Genomic DNA, 19,674 nt, shown 5'->3' with positions numbered 1-19,674 from the left:
GTTTTTTTTTTCAATAAATTCAATGTGAATTTGTGAATTCCAGTGAATTCAAAGAATTACATATAACTAAGTCTTTCTTTTGTTATTATAAAATAATATTTACACCAACTTACGTTATTACTACAAATGGCTAGTAAGAAAAACATTGAAGATGTGGATCTCTACGCAATACTTGATCTTCAAATCAGCGCTACTGAATCAGAGGTTTGTTTTGTTTCTTGGACTCATAAAATTAAATAATCTCGCGGTTTCTGCTCTTGATTTCAACTATAACTTTTTATTTTATTTTTGCAGATTAAAAAAGCATACCGCAAAAAAGCTTTACAATGCCATCCAGACAAGAATCCAGATGATCCAAAAGCAGCAGAGACTTTCCATGAATTATCTCGAGCCTTAGAAATATTAACGGATAAATCAGCTCGAGAAGCATACGATAAAGTACTAAAAGCCAAAGCTGCTGCAAAGATAAGGCATCAACAATTAGATAGCAAAAGGCAGAAACTGAAAGAGGATTTGGAGAGACGTGAAAGAGAGGCATCGTCAGGTAGTGGAGCTATCAATTTAACAGATGAACAGAAATTGGCTGCAGAAATTGAAAGGTTGCAGCGAGAGGGAAGCCGACTTTTGCTAGAGGAACAACAGAGAATGAAAAATGAAATACAAAGAACTATGGGCCGGTTGAGTGAACCAGTGTGGGATTCCAGTTTAAATAGAATTAAGATTAAATGGAAAGCTGACAAGAATGATCCACAAAATGGGGGGTATGATGAAGCAGTACTGAGAAGATGTTTGAAGAAATATGGCAATATTGTGGCACTTATTATTTCACCAAAAAAGAAGGGCAGTGCCCTAGTAGAATTTGCTTCTAAGGAAGCATCTGATATGGCTGTAGAGCTTGAAAAAGGTAAGACCATGAGTTCATTCAACAAAAATTTATAAATTTAATCTACTTCTTTGATTCCTTATCCTATGTCACATAAGGTCAGCTCTTCTGAACCTTTTAAGAAAGTAAAAGCTTTTTAGGGTTCCTTAGTGAACAAGGAATCTTTATAGTTTCACCATGTCTGTCTGTCCACGGTTTTACTCAAGAGACATGTGGTAGGAAGCTGTAATTTGGTACAAGTATGTATATTAATATAACATTGGGAAACATTTCTTGCTTTAAACATTTTTGAAATATTTAATTATAAAGTATATTTTTTGTTTGAGGCAAGTGTCCCCCCCTCATCTGCTCAGTGGTTATATATATGGACTTGTGAAAAAGTTACAGGAGTTGTATATCTGTCAGAGCTGAGTAGTAAGTAAAAGCTAATAAGGCAACACACTTATAAAATGTACTCGGAAAGGAAAAATGTTGACAGTTGGCAGTTACATAAAACAAGTATAAAAATTTACAAACTATGTTAAATTATCGAAAGGTTATGAAATAACAGTGTGGTATATTTCAGCAGGCAGCACTTGACATAACTCTTATTTTTACCACCTTGATCAAAGGTTACCACCGTCATATATGGGCTTGTTCGTAGATATTTGAGTGTGAACCCAAAGTTGTTTTTTGCAACTACGGAACCCTACAATGGGCGTGCTCTGGACACACACTTTACTGTTTTTTTGTTTGTTTTCTATTTACATCATGGCTGAAAGTCAACTTTAGTCCTTTTATTTTTCAGGTCTGGCGGAGAATCCTTTGACATTAAAGTGGGTTAATGATAGGCCAGTTCTTACAACTAAGAAGGATGTAAGCAGTTCTTCACTAGTATCGGATAGAGACTATGAGTCGCTGGTTTTAACAAAAATGAGACAAGCTGCTGAACGACAAAAATTAATAGAAGAAATGATGAAAGAAGATCAACAAAGTTGACACATAAATATTTATTTTCTACAAATAAGCTAGACCTTATGTGTTATAATAAACTGTCATACATAATTCATTTTGTTTTATTTGGTATTTTAGATTAGAGAAATTAATTCGCATTACATATTGAAACAGCATAATGAATAATGTTGAATGTTTTATGAAAACTTGTTCAGTTGTTCTTACGTGAAAAATAACAATCACACCATAAACAATCCTTACCTACAAATATGATATCTGTTATTTCATTTTGTATTCAACGGAAAGAAGTATCAAGAGTTCGACTCTTTATTTTTTGTATCTAATAAAGAAATAGCCTACTAAATTCTAATTATAGACAACTAAATGTTACGTCTTAAAAAAAACAAAGAAACTGATATGTTGGGATTTTATTTATTATGATGTACTTTTTATTGGATCAAATGGTTTCCATTCTTTTACAAAATCCCACACTTTCTTTCTTTGAATATCACCATACTCCTTGCGAGGATTTTTCCATGAACTGTGGTCCAGGTCTAGTATGCCAGCTATCACTTCCTGGAAATAAAGTATTAAATAGGATCAAGTTTGTAGTTCTGTGCCGTGTGGTTCCCGGCACTTTACAATAGGATCACTCGTATATTTTCCTATGGATTTCGTAATGAGCGACTAAGGTAAAGGACATCATTTTGGGAGTCCTGTAGGCGATGGGCTAACAACCACTACTGAAATTTAAATTCCATCGCCGAACGACTGAACGTGGCCTTACTGTCTATTCAAGACTGTTGGCTCTGTCGACCTCGTAAGGAATGGATCTCGTGATTACATGTATATATGTAAGTTTGTAGGTACAGTGCCAGGTACTTAAGTTGAAAATTCTACTGTATGGACGCTGCACAGAATATTTCCTATATGAAAAATTGCTACTGGACATCCCGGTAGTGTAAAATTTTAGTAACAATCAACTCACGCTGTAAATATAATATACGCTGTAGGTACAAGAACATTTTTAACCTTTTAACCGCGCGAGTGGCATATATGCGACAAATATTGCCGTGCCCCTACCGCCCGTGTCGTATTTCTGCGACAGAGAATATCCATGATTTTTTCGTTCTATTATCGTCCTATTAACTTCGTGGTATAACTAAAACTATTATTGAATAGAGCTATTTATTACAACAATTACTTAAAATTATGTTTCATAGCTCTAAGCATTGAAAAAACTTAAACAAAAATAAGTAATTGGCAGCTCGGACTTTTCTTCGGTGTCTATCGCGCGTGTCGCATAAATATGACCATAGGGATGGGATACAATGCAATGCGCATTTTAAAAACAAAATAACAAACAGTTAAATAATCAGGTATAATGCATCATTCAGCATGAAATAAACAGTGTCATACGAAATAAAGTTAAATTTAACATATTGTCTTGTGTTACTATTTCAAATTTTTATGTTTTTTGTAATTTACTTATCAGTGACAAGTTGTAACTTGATCAAAATACGATTTGCGACAATAACAAGTATAACTTTAAACATATCTAAGAATTATTAAAACGGTCGCTCCATTCGCTCTCACAAAGAATTAGTCAAAATAAGTTAGATTTCGGAAATTTTACTAATTTTCACTTAGAGATAAGCTTTCACCTTAAAGATGAATGATTGTGATACAAGAAGGCTGATTTTAAATAAAAACATAAAAAACTTTTTGACTTTTTTTTATCGATACAACGATTACTCCTCCTTATTTATTGTAGGTATTATTTTATCGATTTGTAGCGGCGCGCTAGGGGCACGACAATTGATATTTAGCCAAGCGCTTAAAAGGTTAAATATCATATACATACAATCAGTATGTAACATACTAACCTCAGCAAATGTTTTAGGGAACAACTGTTGATCCTCTATAACATGTGCAAACCCTGGGTCCATCCCAAAATCAATCCAGAAATAGGGCAACCCTTTGGGAATTCCTTTCCGAATGTCTTTCCCTTTTAAGTCAACTACTTTCTTATTCATGGACCATTCTGCTTCACATTCTAACAATGCTTTTTTGAAGTAGATAGCTGCCATATCACCCACATCTCTCGGCAATGGCACACAGTTTATTACCATATGTGGAAATCTGTGCAGTCTTGTAGCTGTCTCGAAGAAAACTACATCCATGTCTTGTGAGTTGAAGAATTGAGTCAATGCTTTTCTGTAAATCTGTGGCATAAAAGTTATACAAAGATATTGAATTTCAGAAACAACCGACTAAATTTGTAGGTCACAATTTTTAAATATCTCTTCTATTATTTAATTTCTCTTCCCAAGAGAATTTTTAGAAATCTTCTCTTAGTGCACCCTTAGACCACATAAGACAACTACATATATGTCAAGACAAAATCTCTAGACCCAGTGGTTTAGGCTGTGAATTGATATGCCAGTCAATCAGTCGGTGTCCTCTTTTATATTTATTAATTATATGATTAAGATGAAAGAATGAATAAACACAAAAAAATCTAATGTTTAGCACTGAGATTGATAAGATATGGGAGATCGAAATTACCATGGGTGAGAAGCCCCAGAAGTCTAGTCTAAATTGCATTTAGGTAAATAAAGTTTAAATGAGTACTTACCAAAATTTCTTCCCACACATCTTCATCCAAAGCAGTAACACAAGTTGAATGCTGTATTGTTGTTATAATACACTGTCCAGTAACAAGAGACGTTCGTGCTGGTAGTGCAACATACACTTTACTCCCACAGCTAACCATAAGATGCTTCAACATATTTTTGGAGTCTATGCAGTATTCACAACCTTCCATAGACTTCTCAATCCTGACGTGCTGATTAATAGCCCTTTGTCTCTCTTTCTCACTATCCTTAGCATCATTCCTATTCTTTGAAATGTCATCCATGAAAATGTCTTCCAAGTCGTCATTAGGATTTTTATGTTTAGCAGCAATTTTAGCCAACTGCTCTTCATCTTCATAATTATTTCCATATTTCTCTTGTTGGAACTGTTATGAAAAAAGCAAATCAAATATAATTATATGTATAATAATAGTTAATTAAACTATGGAAGAATAAACTCAATTAAATTTACTACTAAATAACTGTTGCTATTTTCAAAAATCTTACCATTTGTTGCAAATTGTACTTGTCATCATTGCCAAAGTATTTTGTCCTTTCGCCAGCAGCATATGTTTCTGCTTTTCTTTTGCCGCCTTTGCTTTTAGGGTCACCTCTTTCTTTGATAAGTGGTCGGCTATTACCAGTGCTACTTGTGGCCATCAGCATTATACCTTCAATGTTATCTTCTTCACCAGCATTAGGATTTTTCTTTCTATATTCTCTAGCTGCTTCCAACTTAGCTTTTAACTCTTCCACTAGTTTCATATCACCTATTATCTCAGCTTTGACAATTTTCGCTCCTAATTTGTTCATTTTTTCATCACTCAGGTACAAGTTTTCTTTTTTATTTTCTTTTATTGCAATATGTGGACTGTGACTGGTATTGTATGTAACTTCTTCATCAACCTTATATTTTGATGATTTAGAGTTTTCACCTTCTCTTGATTTTTCAGCCTCAGATTGTTTTCTCCAGTTACTTGATCTGGCATCATAGCTTCTTTTTCTGTCAATATCTTTAGAGCTGTAATAATGTTTTTGATCTTTTGAAGATGATGATCTTGTGTAATAATCTTCTTCATCATCAGGTTTAAGAAATTGTCTGGATTTTCTGAATTGGTCTGGGTGCTGAGGTAAGCCTGAGCCTCCATCTTTCCAGTATGGGTTCAGTTCCCTACTGCTAGTTGCCGGGTTGTAAGAATCAATATTATTTTTCTTCTGCTCTGTCTTGGGTTTGATGTCATCTTTTGTGTAGGTTTTTAACATTCCAGTCATAGCCATCCAGTCCTCTCGTTTAGTTTCATTTGATGAGTGGACAGTACTTTTTTCTATCCATTCATCACTGTCTGAATGGGTTGAACTAGACTGAAATGAAAATATATACATTATGATGATAAAGGGATTATAAGCTTTTACGGCTTCAATCACAAACCTTGTTGCTTAACGCGAATCCTACTTATGTTCTTCACAGTACTCCTAGAGGCTTTAGGTGTGCTTTGGAAAATTGCCCGCAATTTCATACGCACAATTTCAGTTCATCAATCAACTGAATTTAAATAGATTTGACGAAAATGCCACTTCCCTAGTATACAAAGCTTATTATATCTCACCATACTCAGCATGAATAGAGTGAGATATCCCTTTCCACACTTGAGAACTGGAACAACACAAGACAGTGTCAATCTATTTGGAAACATACATACATACAGGTCAAACTGTGAACCACCTTTTTTTGAAGGTGAATTATCAATACATACCCTATCTGTATGAATGGTTTCACAACTAATGCTTGACGAAACCTGTCACTAGAATCTCAATTTCAACCAAGAGAGCTGAACCTGACTTTAATTTTTTCCAAGACTGTTTTTATCTACCCCATAAGAGATAAAGACTGTGAAAAGTGAAAAGTGAGGTGATAATGTGTGTGTGCGTGTGGTACACTACAAGACAAGATACAGTAAAAGTCCTAGAAGTAGAACTACCTGTGTTGGACATGTATGTTCATAGGGAAGCACTCGGTGGGTATTTCGAAATACGCACCGGAATAACGAGGCTTTTCTTTTTTATACGGGCAAGCTGGTGGGCATAATATACCTGGTTGGTTATGTATTTCATGAAAATTGTTTTAAAAGTACTTACGCTTTTGTATCGGCTCTTCTTCTCTTTTCGCTCATGCTTTTTAGCTTTATGTTTTTTGCTTTTCTTCTCTCTCTTACGTTCTTCTTTCATTATAAAAATGTCTACTTCAATAAGGACGTAAAAACTTAATGATTAAAATATGTGAAAATCCAATGAAAAACAATCAAATCAATCCAATCCGAAATCTAATTAAATCCAAATTACAGGATCTTATCCAAATTTCAAACCAAAGGAATTGTAATATAGCACATTATTATAGCCTTAGATTAAAGAAATAAATAACGCATACTAATTCATCTCAGTTCCAAACCTCTGTTCCAAACCCAAACAAATGGATCCATCCAAATTCGTACTGTATCTGTCAATGTCAAGAATGAATGTCAATAATGACATCACGAAATGTTAATTTAGTCAACGGAATATTCTTCTAAAATAATAAGAAGTGCTATCTCAATTTAACACTTTTGACTAAAATACAATATAATTGCGGTCAGAACCAGCAGCCTCGAAAGGACTGATAGGCCACGTTCAGCTTTATGGCTTAGTGATGGAATTGAAATTCAAATAGTGACAAACAAAAAAAAAAACAAAAGAAGAATCCCAAGTACATAAGCCTATACCTCAGTCGCCTTTAACGACATCCATGAGAAAGAGATGGAGTAAACTAATTCTTTAGTGCCGGGAGCCACACCCTAAAATATCAATCAAAAGTAGTTTTAACTAAGTGATTCTGTCGCAAATGAGGTTTTGACGGAATTTATTAACATTATTCTATTTCGGGGGCTACCGTCATAAAAAAACCTGGTTTTTAAAACCTACTATAACCTACCTTGTAGAAGTTGAATTGTGGCGGTTGAGTTTATATTCCTTAAGTTTTTTGATTCCGGTGATTCAGCAAATATTTTTTACGATACGGAGGCATTGTTACACAGATTTCCGGTCTATACATATTTATAAAAATCTACCGTTAATAAGTCCGTACGTCAAAAAATAGCCTTCCCAGAGAACGTTATACCACCCTACGATCATCCATGTCTCCGTAACTGACGTAAAATTTAAGTTGAATACAGGCGGGGCTATTTTTAATAGCTTGTTTACTGTGTCTAGTTTAAGACGCGTTAGTCTTAGCTTTGGCACGCTGTCTTCGCCAGTGTTTTAAAGAAAGTGATTGAGAGTGTGCTTATGTCCATGTCCAAGAAAGAGCAAAATAAAAATATTTCGTATTGTTTATGCTGAAAAGTCAGACTTTTGAGTTTTGAGTCAGACAGTGACAAAAAAACTTTTCGTTTACCATGGGCCAAATGCCAATTTATTTCGTTTTCGTTCGTCGATGATTGTGCGTTCTGTTGTGCGTGCGGATTACATTGATAACTCATCAATTTGATACTTTTTGTTGCGTTTGAGGAGTTTAGTTAGTTTTTATTTGAAGAAAATTTAACTACTTTCAAGTCGTAGATAATGTGATTACGTTAATTCAATTTGCTTGAAACGTGAATGGCTACTGCTGCTTTGGAATGTTGGATTGGATTAGGTTGTTGTTGATTTAGTATTCAGTTTGTGTCCTAAGTACATAAAAGAATTACCAGGTTTGTATTGACCAACATCGTCGTTTTTATCGTTGCTGGCACCTTTGGAAATTGGGAGTAAATACACACGCCCGACATAATTGATCGTCGAATCATTGCCATAAAAGAAAGTACCTACCTATCGCTATATCGAGCTTTCTTTTCTAATTAGTTCTAGTTATATAAATGATTTACTCATTGTTGCATGTACCTCTTTATGATCACAACGACGTAAATGCTATTTTATCTAAGGAGCATAGTGGACTTGTTGCCCATCTATAAATATTTACTTATTGTACTATTTCTGTCCTTTTAGCTGATACACAATAAACAATGTTCTCTAAGAAGAAAAAGAAGCCCCTTATTTCCCCACCAAGCAATTTTGAACACAGAGTACACACTGGGTTTGATAAACAAGAGGGGAAGTTTGTGGGCTTACCTTTACAATGGGCATCACTGGTCGGAAATAACCAGGTTAGTATTTATCAAATTGGAGAAGTCAGTTAAACTGATGAGCTTGCACATAGGTTGTGGATGTGAATGAAGCAAAATAAGTATGCAGGGAAAGAATTAATAGTATGATATCAGAAGTAAAATAAATATGAAAGGAAAGATGTAGATCATGGCAAGATGATTTTCCACTTGCCACATCCTTACTAAGCAAAGACTATTTATTCCCTATGAAAAAAGGTTGTATGAATATGTATACCCATTTACTCAAACTGACCAAGTAGATGCAGTTTTTTTTGTAAGTGAATAGTTACCTTTTAATCCTATGTCTACCTTTTTAGGTATAATTAATATAAATATAATCACATCTATACCAGACAGATGTAACACTAACAGAGTAAATAGTCTTGAAAGACAAAGGCCTCTTTCAGCTGTATGGCTTAATGATGGAATTGAGATTCAAATAATGTCAGTTTGCTAGCCCGCCTACAAGAAGAATCTCAAGTTTATAAGCCTTGCCCTGAAAAATGGTGATGACATAGTGGTTCTATTCTAAAGTGCCAGGAACCAGACAGCTTCTTAATGGCTAGTTAATAATACACGCTTGTATTTTATTTATTTTAAATTGAATTATAATTGGTACCTCTGTTAAAAATAGCCTAGCACAATGTGATACTAACATTGTGCTAGGCTATTTTTACCAGACACTTAAGATACATTTTTCTGAAAAAGTAAAAAAAAATATCTTATTTTCAGATATTGAAATCTACAAACAGACCACTGCCACTAGTTGATCCATCGGAAATAACTCCCACCGAGATTTTAGATTTGAAGACAATTGTGAGGGGGGAGCATAGAGTAACTCCTGTGTCATCAATTGTACGTCCTATGTCCAGCACAGTCCAGATAGCCCAACCTGTTCAGAATGGAGTTGTGTTACCGAAAACATCCAATGTTGCACGTTCAAACTCACTAAGAAGTAGCAGCCCTCCAAGGATAAGGAGAGATCTGCGTAACCAGGCCAATGTGCCACCATCTGTACCTGAAGAATCACCTCCAGTGCCTCCTGCTCCACAACAGTACCCTAGCTTACGAAGAGATCAAACTAATTACATGGTCAACAAGCAAATTACAGAATCTCCTGTTGATTGGTCCCAAAACACCCATGAAAATGCTATGAGAACTGGCGAGAATGATAACCATCATGCAATGACATATCAGAACATACAGAATGCTAATGTGCCTTATCAGCATAATCATCCCCCACAACCTGTCACACACAATATGCATCAAGGGCTCAACGGTAATAATGTCAACATGGGTATGTATCTATAAATATCTAAACCTATAAATTTTTGTTTATTTATTATAATTCTTGTGAAATAACTAAATAATCCAAGTTTAGAAACTTCTTGAAGGGTTTTTGGGTTGAAATAATCTCATCCTTTAACACTTTACGTTTATTCAACTGATATACAATATAATATGCAATATAAAATATAAAAAAAACATATTTATTTTATTACTTTTGTAATTTTAGGTGATACATACCCAATGCCAAGACACCAACACGCCGGGGCTCCTGCGGGCGCCCAACATCTTACTCTCGCTGCTTCCAAACATGAACTACGGCTTACACATGAACAGGTGTGTTTAAATTATTTTTAACACAGCATAGCAAATCAGCCCCACTATTATGGCATTTCACGTCATAATAAAAACCGAAACAGCAATAGTTGTGCGATAAAACGGCGTTGCGCGTGCCTGCATTATTAATGCAATATAAACTGTCCATGCTTGAAATCAAATTTAAGCCTGCATTATAATTTGTAACATGTCAGGCAATGTACACATCAAATTCTGTGGCATTTAATTGTTTTTTTAAAAATAGCTCTTATATTAATTTACCGGCTCTTGCTTTTCTAAATTCAATCAATTTAGTTATTTTCACTTAATATCACTTAATAAGTTCAAACATTACTTGTACTGTACTTGAGTACTGTACTTGAGTACTGTACTTGAGTGTACTTACAAAGAGGAGGTAGTAACTCTTCCTTTTTGCTTTGCCTGCTACATTTGCAAAGCAGCAGTCAAAACTTATGACATCAATTTACAAACTTTGTACATACATACACACAATGACGTCTACATCCGTTGCGTTTGTTAGCCATTCGCCTTAATCGCCTTTTGTGCCATCCATGGGAAAGATATGAATAGAATAGAATAGATTTATTTTCAAAATTGGATACAAGGTATCACTTATTGACGTCACATAACTTAAATCTAATTATAACTACTACCGCTTCCAAAGCGCATGTGTAGAAGAAGCGGCGGAACAAACTACACTGCAGCATTTTCATAGGACGTCAATTTACAAATATAGATCTCTTAAATCTAAATCGTGGACGAATGCACATTGTCTACATTAAAAAACATGTATGAATGTAGAACTGATTATGTCAATACGAATATTTCGTCAAATAAAATAAATATAAAATAAGATATGTACATACTGTACAAATTATGTCAAGATCATGTCAAAAATACACAAGCATTTAAGAGGCCATTATGTCCAGCTCGGGCCACACATGTTTATCATTAATATAATCATCCGTGCTGTAATAGGCTTTCCTACAAAGCTCGACTTTAATATACTGTTTGAATTATATGGAATGGTCTATTCTAAAGTGCGGGGAGCCACTCGATACAAACTTCACTTTCTTCTAAAGTATCATTAATTTAAATTAAACTATACTTATAGTTCCGCGCGGCGCTCCGCTTGGTGGTTAGCGAAGGTGACCCTCGCTCCACTCTCACCGGGTTCAGCAAGATAGGCGTCGGCAGCACCGGGGTGGTGTGCGCGGCCACGGACACGCTCACGCGCCGCCGCGTCGCCGTCAAGATGATGAACCTCCGCAAGCAGCAGCGGCGGGAGCTGCTGTTCAACGAAGTGGTGAGATGTCTGCTTGACTGGCTCGTATCAATGCTTCCTCACCAAATACCAGCAACATAGGTGTTGGCTACACCAGGGTGGATTGCCTATGTTGAAGTTAATTCCAATTTTTCCCCTTTAATGTGAGAATTTCCAGAAAAAAGAATTATGTATATATTCAAGGTAGGTAAGGATTTTTATGTCCCTGTGCCAAGTATAATCAAAATTGTTTCAGTAGTGTTTTTTTTTACATATAGCAATAAACATTGAGTTAGCCTCTAAGTAAGTTTGAGACTTGTGTTACGAGATACTTACTAACTTAACGATACTATATTTAATAATAAATACTTATATAGATAAACATCCAAGACCCAGGCCAATCAGAAAAAGGTCTTTTCTCATCATGCCCTGGCCGAAAACATTTTTGTGTGAAAAGATTTCTAGTGTTTGGGCGAAAACATTTTAGACTTATACATATAAAAACACAAATGTTCAATATTTCTTTAGATTTCATAATTCTTTTGTTGTTGCGGCTTCACCTTTCTGGGGTGAAGCCAGATTCCAGCCGGATTGGTTAGCACTCAAACTTATGAACATAACTGAGTAAAGAATCATTGATGAAGAAGGTCAAAGTATGATAGCCACTTTTTTAGCGTATTTAAAACTATTATTTACATACATACATACATACATACGGTCACGTCTATATCCCTTGTGGGGTAGACAGAGCCAACAGTCTTGAAAAGACTGTTATTATTATATTTCAAACTATTATTTCCATATATGTATTAATACCTCAGGTGATCATGAGAGACTACCCCCACCCTAACATCGTGGAGATGCACGCTTCATACCTAGTGGGTGACGAGTTGTGGGTGGTGATGGAGTACATGGCGGGGGGCGCGCTCACGGACATCGTGACGCGGCACTCGGTCAAAATGGACCCTGAGCAGATCGCTACGGTTTGCAAGCAGTGCTTGAAGGTAATTTTCACGACCTATATAATTATTTACGAGGCAAATTATAGATGTCTTATTTTATATTATTAATTAATATAAAGGTTAGCCTCAAAGTGCCCTCGAGACTTGTGGTTGGAGCTCTCGCGGCAATACAAACTCATATATCATATCATACCTATATTATTTAAAAACAGTATTTTCTTTCCTTTATAATAATAGTTTTTTCGTTGCTTCCATGCTAGCCTCAAATATTCAATTAAGGAAAAGATTAATAAAACAGGATTCTTTTTTAGGCGATGGATTAGCAACTGGTCACTATTTTATTCACAGTTCGAAAATATTTTCGTTATAATTAATAATTAAAATTCTGATAAAATTCTTATTAAACGTTATAAATAAAATTCTGATTTCAGGCCTTGGCGTTTTTACATGGGCAAGGTGTCATACATCGAGACATAAAGTCAGACTCTATTCTTATGACGGCAGACGGCCGGGTCAAACTGTCAGATTTCGGCTTCTGCGCTCAAGTTTCTCAGGTGGGAACTATTTGCTATAAATAATATCCCACAATAAATATGAAGCCGATCAAAGGAAAGGCTTATAAACTTGCTATTTTCTATTAGACGATTTACTAGCAACCTGTGTCACTATTTGAATCTCAATTCCATCATTAAGTCACACAGCTCAACATAGAATTCCAACTTTTAGGTTTTGTCTACCCCGTAAGGGATAAAGACATGACTATATGTATATGTATGTATGAAAATAAAGTATTGAAAAAAGGACATTTTAAATGCTATACACAGGTGTGGTACAGTTAAATATCTAAATGCGGTTAGGAATCTCGTCACCAGTGGCATCGTCTAGTGCATTAATGCAACAAGCATTAATGCACTAGACGAACACTAATACTATGTCATTTGCTATGCAATTAAGAGGAGAGCGTCACAAACTATTTACGGTAAATTAGTTTTTCTGTTAAGATATATATATATATATTACGATTTGTAATGACGCCATTCATACTAATATTATAAAGAAGTTAAGCTTTGGAAGAGGTAGTAGATATATTTACATTAAAGTTTTGTGACGTTCAATTTTGAAAATAAATATATATTCTATTCTAAAAGTTATATTATCTGCGGGTGTTATAGGATATGTACCACATAGCATTGTAAAAAAATTATATATACATATGAAGAAAAATAAAGTAGAAACCTACTTATAATTTACAGGAACTACCGAAACGGAAGTCGTTAGTAGGAACACCCTACTGGATGTCACCCGAGGTAATATCGAGACTTCCATATGGACCCGAAGTGGATGTGTGGTCCCTCGGGATCATGGTCATAGAGATGGTTGACGGAGAACCACCATTCTTTAACGAACCACCTCTGCAGGTAAATGTTTTTTTTATTATTTCTCAATTGCCAGTCTTATTTTTTATTTTTGAATTTACTAAGTGATTTAACGCATTCGACACATGCGACGTGACGCCTGAAATGAAAATAATGGTGATTTTTTTTTAAGATAAGACAGTTTAGTTTATGAGTTTGAGCTCAGAATTATCGTCTAACTGATGGACTGATGGTCCAGAATGAAAAATCAAATATTTTAAATATTTTTTTATCATTCTGTTGTGAATGACTGTGACTGACTGACGCGAGAACGATTGGAGAATCTAACCTTTGTCTAACATTCCATTTTCGAAACCCGCAGGCGATGCGCCGCATCCGCGACATGCCGCCGCCGCGCGCGCGCAGCTCGGCGCGCTGCCCGCCCGACCTCGTGTCCTTCATCGAGACGTCGCTGGTGCGCGAGCCGGCGCAGCGCCCGCCCGCCGCGCGCCTGCTGCTGCACCCGTTCCTGCGCCGCGCCGGCCCGCCCGCGCTGCTCGTGCCGCTCATGCAGCACCACGCTGCGCAGTCAGTATTACACTCATTGCCTTACTGCTGACATCGAGCCGGCGCAGCGCCCGCCCGCTGCGCGCCTGCTGCTGCACCCGTTCCTGCGCCGCGCCGGCCCGCCCGCGCTGCTCGTGCCGCTCATGCAGCACCACGCTGCGCAGTCAGTATTACACTCATTGCCTTACTGCTGACATCGAGCCGGCGCAGCGCCCGCCCGCCGCGCGCCTGCTGCTGCACCCGTTCCTGCGCCGCGCCGGCCCGCCCGCGCTGCTCGTGCCGCTCATGCAGCACCACGCTGCGCAGTCAGTATTACACTCATTGCCTTACTGCTGACATCGAGCCGGCGCAGCGCCCGCCCGCCGCGCGCCTGCTGCTGCACCCGTTCCTGCGCCGCGCCGGCCCGCCCGCGCTGCTCGTGCCGCTCATGCAGCACCACGCTGCGCAGTCAGTATTACACTCATTGCCTTACTGCTGACATCGAGCCGGCGCAGCGCCCGCCCGCCGCGCGCCTGCTGCTGCACCCGTTCCTGCGCCGCGCCGGCCCGCCCGCGCTGCTCGTGCCGCTCATGCAGCACCACGCTGCGCAGTCAGTATTACACTCATTGCCTTACTGCTGACATCGAGCCGGCGCAGCGCCCGCCCGCTGCGCGCCTGCTGCTGCACCCGTTCCTGCGCCGCGCCGGCCCGCCCGCGCTGCTCGTGCCGCTCATGCAGCACCACGCTGCGCAGTCAGTATTACACTCATTGCCTTACTGCTGACATCGAGCCGGCGCAGCGCCCGCCCGCCGCGCGCCTGCTGCTGCACCCGTTCCTGCGCCGCGCCGGCCCGCCCGCGCTGCTCGTGCCGCTCATGCAGCACCACGCTGCGCAGTCAGTATTACACTCATTGCCTTACTGCTGACATCGAGCCGGCGCAGCGCCCGCCCGCCGCGCGCCTGCTGCTGCACCCGTTCCTGCGCCGCGCCGGCCCGCCCGCGCTGCTCGTGCCGCTCATGCAGCACCACGCTGCGCAGTCAGTATTACACTCATTGCCTTACTGCTGACATCGAGCCGGCGCAGCGCCCGCCCGCCGCGCGCCTGCTGCTGCACCCGTTCCTGCGCCGCGCCGGCCCGCCCGCGCTGCTCGTGCCGCTCATGCAGCACCACGCTGCGCAGTCAGTATTACACTCATTGCCTTACTGCTGACATCGAGCCGGCGCAGCGCCCGCCCGCCGCGCGCCTGCTGCTGCACCCGTTCCTGCGCCGCGCCGGCCCGCCCGCGCTGCTCGTGCCGCTCATGCAGCACCACGCTGCGCAGTCAGTATTACACTCATTGCCTTACTGCTGACATCGAGCCGGCGCAGCGCCCGCCCGCCGCGCGCCTGCTGCTGCACCCGTTCCTGCGCCGCGCCGGCCCGCCCGCGCTGCTCGTGCCGCTCATGCAGCACCACGCTGCGCAGTCAGTATTACACTCATTGCCTTACTGCTGACATCGAGCCGGCGCAGCGCCCGCCCGCTGCGCGAATTTACACTCATTCCGTGGCCCGTCTTTCAACACTGCTAGCTCTATCTACCCTGCTAGGGATATATATGAATGAATGAATTGATTTACCATAAACAACGAACCTACGGTCCAGCTAAAAAATTTAAAAGATTTAAATAGTGCAATGCATTCGCCAGTCTTATATTTTGGTGTATGTTTTTATTGATGTACATAAATATGAAATTATAAAATGTCCAAACCGAACAAATTCATTCGTTCATTCGAAAATAGACCTTCGTATTACAAAAAATTATACATTGACGTTTAGAAGTGTGGATTTTTTTTTTTTATTTTGCTCTCATCGATCCAAGTTTATATTGTCTAAGGCTTACACGACTTCAATACTGAGTTAGGACATTATTTTTTCCTTATTAATCCTATTTTTTGTTTTCAGGTAACCAAGGCGACAACCCCACCTCTTTCGATCGATTCGATAATGTACAATAGAAAAGTAGCGTATTTATTGCACTGAAGTGATTTTATATTTATTGACTTTTATAAATGAGCTTAGAGGTTAGCCAAGATGCAACACCTTTTATACTCATCAATATTTTATCACAATTAACATTCACCAGTAATATCTAGTTATGAATAACTTATTAATAGAACCAAAGTATTTTAACAAACATGATCAAAATCACTAACAACTATTTATTTCTTTTATAATGATCATCTTCATTTGTCCATCCATAAGCTGATCCAAAGAACTATGTTCATAAAAAATATGCTTCATGTCTTAAAATAATCACATAAGTTTTTGGGTTGGAAATTTAAGCTCCAGTGATGTTAATTTTATGGGGATTTTGATATAAGGGGATTTTTAATCAAAGGCACGGATCATCGATTAGTAATCATTTACTTGAATTTGAATAACTAAGAAAATTTTGACTGCATTGATAAAGATCATTTTTTTATTATTTTATAAAGATATAATGGATAAAGATAGAAATAAGCTTAAGACTTAATAATCCTACCATATTAATTTGTTTTAAAAAGCTTATGTATTCAGGACTGTTTCCAATTAATATCTTTATAATAATATTAACAGAAGTTTAAAAAAAAAAAATGTAACATGTAATAAGTATTATAATTTTGGTAGTACTACTTTTGATAACTATTGTTAAAATGTTAATACTTATTACATTTCTTGGTAAACTAAGGTTGTCATATGAAAAAAGAAATAAAATTTTATATCTTAATCAAATTCGGAAAATTTTGATCATTTTTTTAAAGAGATCCCTGCCATTTGATAAAGACGATCTTTGGTAGTCAAAACTTTTTACTTGCTATAAAATGACTACATTAAGTTTATTATTTTTTATACTTTATACATTTGAAATCAAGCATGCCTTTTTCACATTCCTTATCAATTACTTTCCATGAATTTTATAAGCTTTTTTTTGTTAAATTATATTTAATGTGTTAATTTTATTGCCATAAAATAGTTTGTTGATTAGGTGAAATTGTTGAAACTAGTGTTGTAGGGTTTTTTGGACGATCTTAACTAAAGAAGCATATTTTCCGTCTTCTTTGCACCATTCATTCTTATAAGCGTGTATAGTAAGATTTCATAATTTCAGACATTTGAAAAGCTTTTATATTAAGGTTCCCGTGATGATGTACTCAAATCATGCATGTTCAACTTTGATCTACTTTTCATTGCTAGTTTGATTTGAAATATATAGAAGGGTTGAGTTGGATGACATAACTCAAAGAAATGAAAGCTTTGACGAAAAAATATTCAAACAATTAAATTTGAATACTTGTTGAATAGAAAAATAAAACTGTCGTGTTTGACTCGGGTGTCTTGCGGTATCTCCTAGCTAGAGGGAACCACATTTTTCACTTTTTAGTGATAGGGTTATAAATCCAGATAGTATATATAGGCTATAAGACTAACCCTTTATTGACTGTTGACTGTCTTGTTTTAAATATTTTCGCCCGTCCATTTACATTCGCCACTTACGTACAATCATTTAAGACTACACTAACATTTATTATAATTGTTGATCATTCTATGGTATGATATGCCTTTATAACTTTTCTATTTTCGTATCAAAAATAATATTAAAATTATATGTAGTATGCTAGATTATAATATCTCATATTTATCCTATTGTTTTTTTATACTTGTTGATATGTCTAAGCAGAATTGCAGAGTGCCACAAATTTGTACCCTTTTTGTATTCATTGGACAAATAATTTCAAAATCAGTATTATTGAACTACAAATCGTTATGTACTTATTTTTTTATTATAAATATAAAATTAGGTGATATTTTATATCATTAGTTGTAGTGTTTTCTTGTATTAAGCTTGTTTTATACATTCCGACTAAAAAGCATTGCATATTTATGTATTCAATTGAATCAAATACCGAATTGTTAATAGAAACGTTTTTTGCCCAATCGCTCGTTAATTAAAGAAAAAAACATAAAAATGACACTTTTCACTGTAATATTTTTTTATTGTATTATGTAAACACCAATGTATATTAGAGCGAGGCAGAATTGAAATAACAGAGTAACTTTACTACCATATTTATTGTGTTCTGAGCAACATTAAAAGTAACATTTTGGATTCCATATACTTACATTTACTATGTATTTTACTTTGCAAAACCGAGCGGCATGGTTAATGACATTTATCATGATTTAATTTTTAATGAGACGTCACAAATTATAGCATACATCCCAGTTTCAGTAAATTTGTAAGATAACGTTAGACTACTGTTACCCATGACAATTTTCACTTAAATCTTGCTCAAAAGCTGACACAATTTGCCTGTTATGTAGATTGAATGATATTATATTAATATTAGCAATTTGAAAACATATTATATGAGGCCTTCTTACATTGACGCACTATGAGATTAGAATAGAATGAATACTAATTATACAAATATAAATATACACTTTAAAGCACGTGTTGTATGTAAAAATATGTTTGTACTTAAAAATTAGACAGCTAGATTTTAATATCTGTCAAAACTTTTTTCTTTTACACACTTTGCCTTAAATAGAATTAGTGCCTTAACGCAGCCTAATGTCATTCATACACCTGTTATTATTAGTATGTAATAATAATATATTGACAATAGTTTGAAACTAGCTTCCGTCCGTCGCTGTTCTTAATCCGCTATCCATGAAATGAGGGTTCTTTAAAAATTTTTTATTAGATATGAGATTATTATTTTCTATAATGCATGTCATAGTCAGGATTGGGATTTTTCGATCATACTGGAATACTTCTGACAAACTTACGTTAAATAGACAAAAGAATACCGTTAGCACGTTGTGAGATTTAGACATGAACAATTCTTAACGTAAATCGGTTTCGTTTTTTTATTTGTACTGTTCTTGAAAAATGTAATACCGAAAAATGTAATCTTATTGACATTTGTCCTTGTCGAGAATCTTGTTCAGTTCTGTTTGTTGACAGTTGTTTTATTTTTGAAATATACAATAACGGAACGCATGTGACGCTTCGCAAACATAAGTCTTAATAAAAGTACCAACCACACATCTCATCATTTTGATCCACACATATAAAGCGACGGAAAGGAGGCTAGTTTTAATATAATGAGGGCTAAATGTACATTCTCATCACAAACTCGTTTCATAAATGCTAGAATTCTGTTTGTAATTTATTATTAGCGACGATTTCATGTTTTCTATGAGGTATATGCCAAATATATTGTAATATTATATCACATTGTTGATAAGAACTGTTATGAAATATAGATTTTGAAA

The 19,674-nt window shown here is 36.9% G+C and overlaps 3 protein-coding genes and 1 long non-coding RNA gene across 7 annotated transcripts; 3 read left to right on the top strand and 1 right to left on the bottom strand.

The window, feature by feature from the left end:
* The first annotated feature begins 13 nt into the window (after positions 1–13).
* On the top strand, positions 14–1,927 carry LOC106142929 (dnaJ homolog subfamily C member 17). Of its 2 annotated transcripts, XM_060948165.1 has the most exons (4): positions 14–204; positions 295–904; positions 1,210–1,297; positions 1,671–1,808. In XM_060948165.1, exons 1-3 carry the CDS (start codon positions 127–129, stop codon positions 1,257–1,259), a joined length of 738 nt encoding a protein of 245 aa, XP_060804148.1. In that variant the 5' UTR covers positions 14–126; the 3' UTR covers positions 1,260–1,297; positions 1,671–1,808. The 2 variants fall into 2 exon arrangements, with proteins under 2 accessions (XP_060804148.1, XP_060804147.1); XM_060948164.1 differs by lacking the exon at positions 1,210–1,297 and having other exon boundaries at positions 1,671–1,927.
* Positions 1,894–6,932, bottom strand: LOC106142936 (CWF19-like protein 2 homolog). 3 transcript variants are annotated; one of them, XM_060948161.1, is made up of 6 exons: positions 6,589–6,932; positions 6,060–6,106; positions 4,960–5,814; positions 4,455–4,838; positions 3,703–4,041; positions 1,894–2,392 (listed from the first exon to the last, which is right to left on the bottom strand). In XM_060948161.1, the coding sequence occupies exons 2-6, from the start codon at positions 6,069–6,071 to the stop codon at positions 2,252–2,254; spliced, it is 1,731 nt and encodes a 576-aa protein (XP_060804144.1). In that variant the 5' UTR covers positions 6,072–6,106; positions 6,589–6,932; the 3' UTR covers positions 1,894–2,251. The 3 variants fall into 3 exon arrangements, with proteins under 3 accessions (XP_060804144.1, XP_060804143.1, XP_060804145.1); XM_060948160.1 differs by lacking the exon at positions 6,060–6,106; XM_060948162.1 differs by lacking the exons at positions 6,060–6,106; positions 6,589–6,932 and adding an exon at positions 5,882–6,040.
* A 923-nt stretch (positions 6,933–7,855) lies between these two features.
* LOC106142930 (serine/threonine-protein kinase PAK mbt) lies at positions 7,856–15,022 on the top strand. Its single transcript, XM_060948294.1, has 9 exons — positions 7,856–8,174; positions 8,470–8,627; positions 9,360–9,924; positions 10,144–10,250; positions 11,365–11,556; positions 12,336–12,518; positions 12,908–13,030; positions 13,730–13,894; positions 14,214–15,022. The coding sequence occupies exons 2-9, from the start codon at positions 8,487–8,489 to the stop codon at positions 14,448–14,450; spliced, it is 1,713 nt and encodes a 570-aa protein (XP_060804277.1). The 5' UTR covers positions 7,856–8,174; positions 8,470–8,486; the 3' UTR covers positions 14,451–15,022.
* Positions 15,023–15,067: 45 nt separating this feature from the next.
* On the top strand, positions 15,068–19,275 carry LOC132902535 (uncharacterized). Its single transcript, XR_009657162.1, has 2 exons — positions 15,068–15,839; positions 16,318–19,275. It is a non-coding gene; the product is annotated as an uncharacterized LOC132902535 (long non-coding RNA).
* Positions 19,276–19,674: the final 399 nt, after the last annotated feature.

The sequence above is a fragment of the Amyelois transitella genome, chromosome 15, assembly GCF_032362555.1.
Source record: "Amyelois transitella isolate CPQ chromosome 15, ilAmyTran1.1, whole genome shotgun sequence".
In the NCBI taxonomy this organism is placed as follows: Eukaryota; Metazoa; Arthropoda; class Insecta; order Lepidoptera; family Pyralidae; genus Amyelois; species Amyelois transitella.
This window is presented reverse-complemented; position numbering and strand designations above follow the sequence as displayed.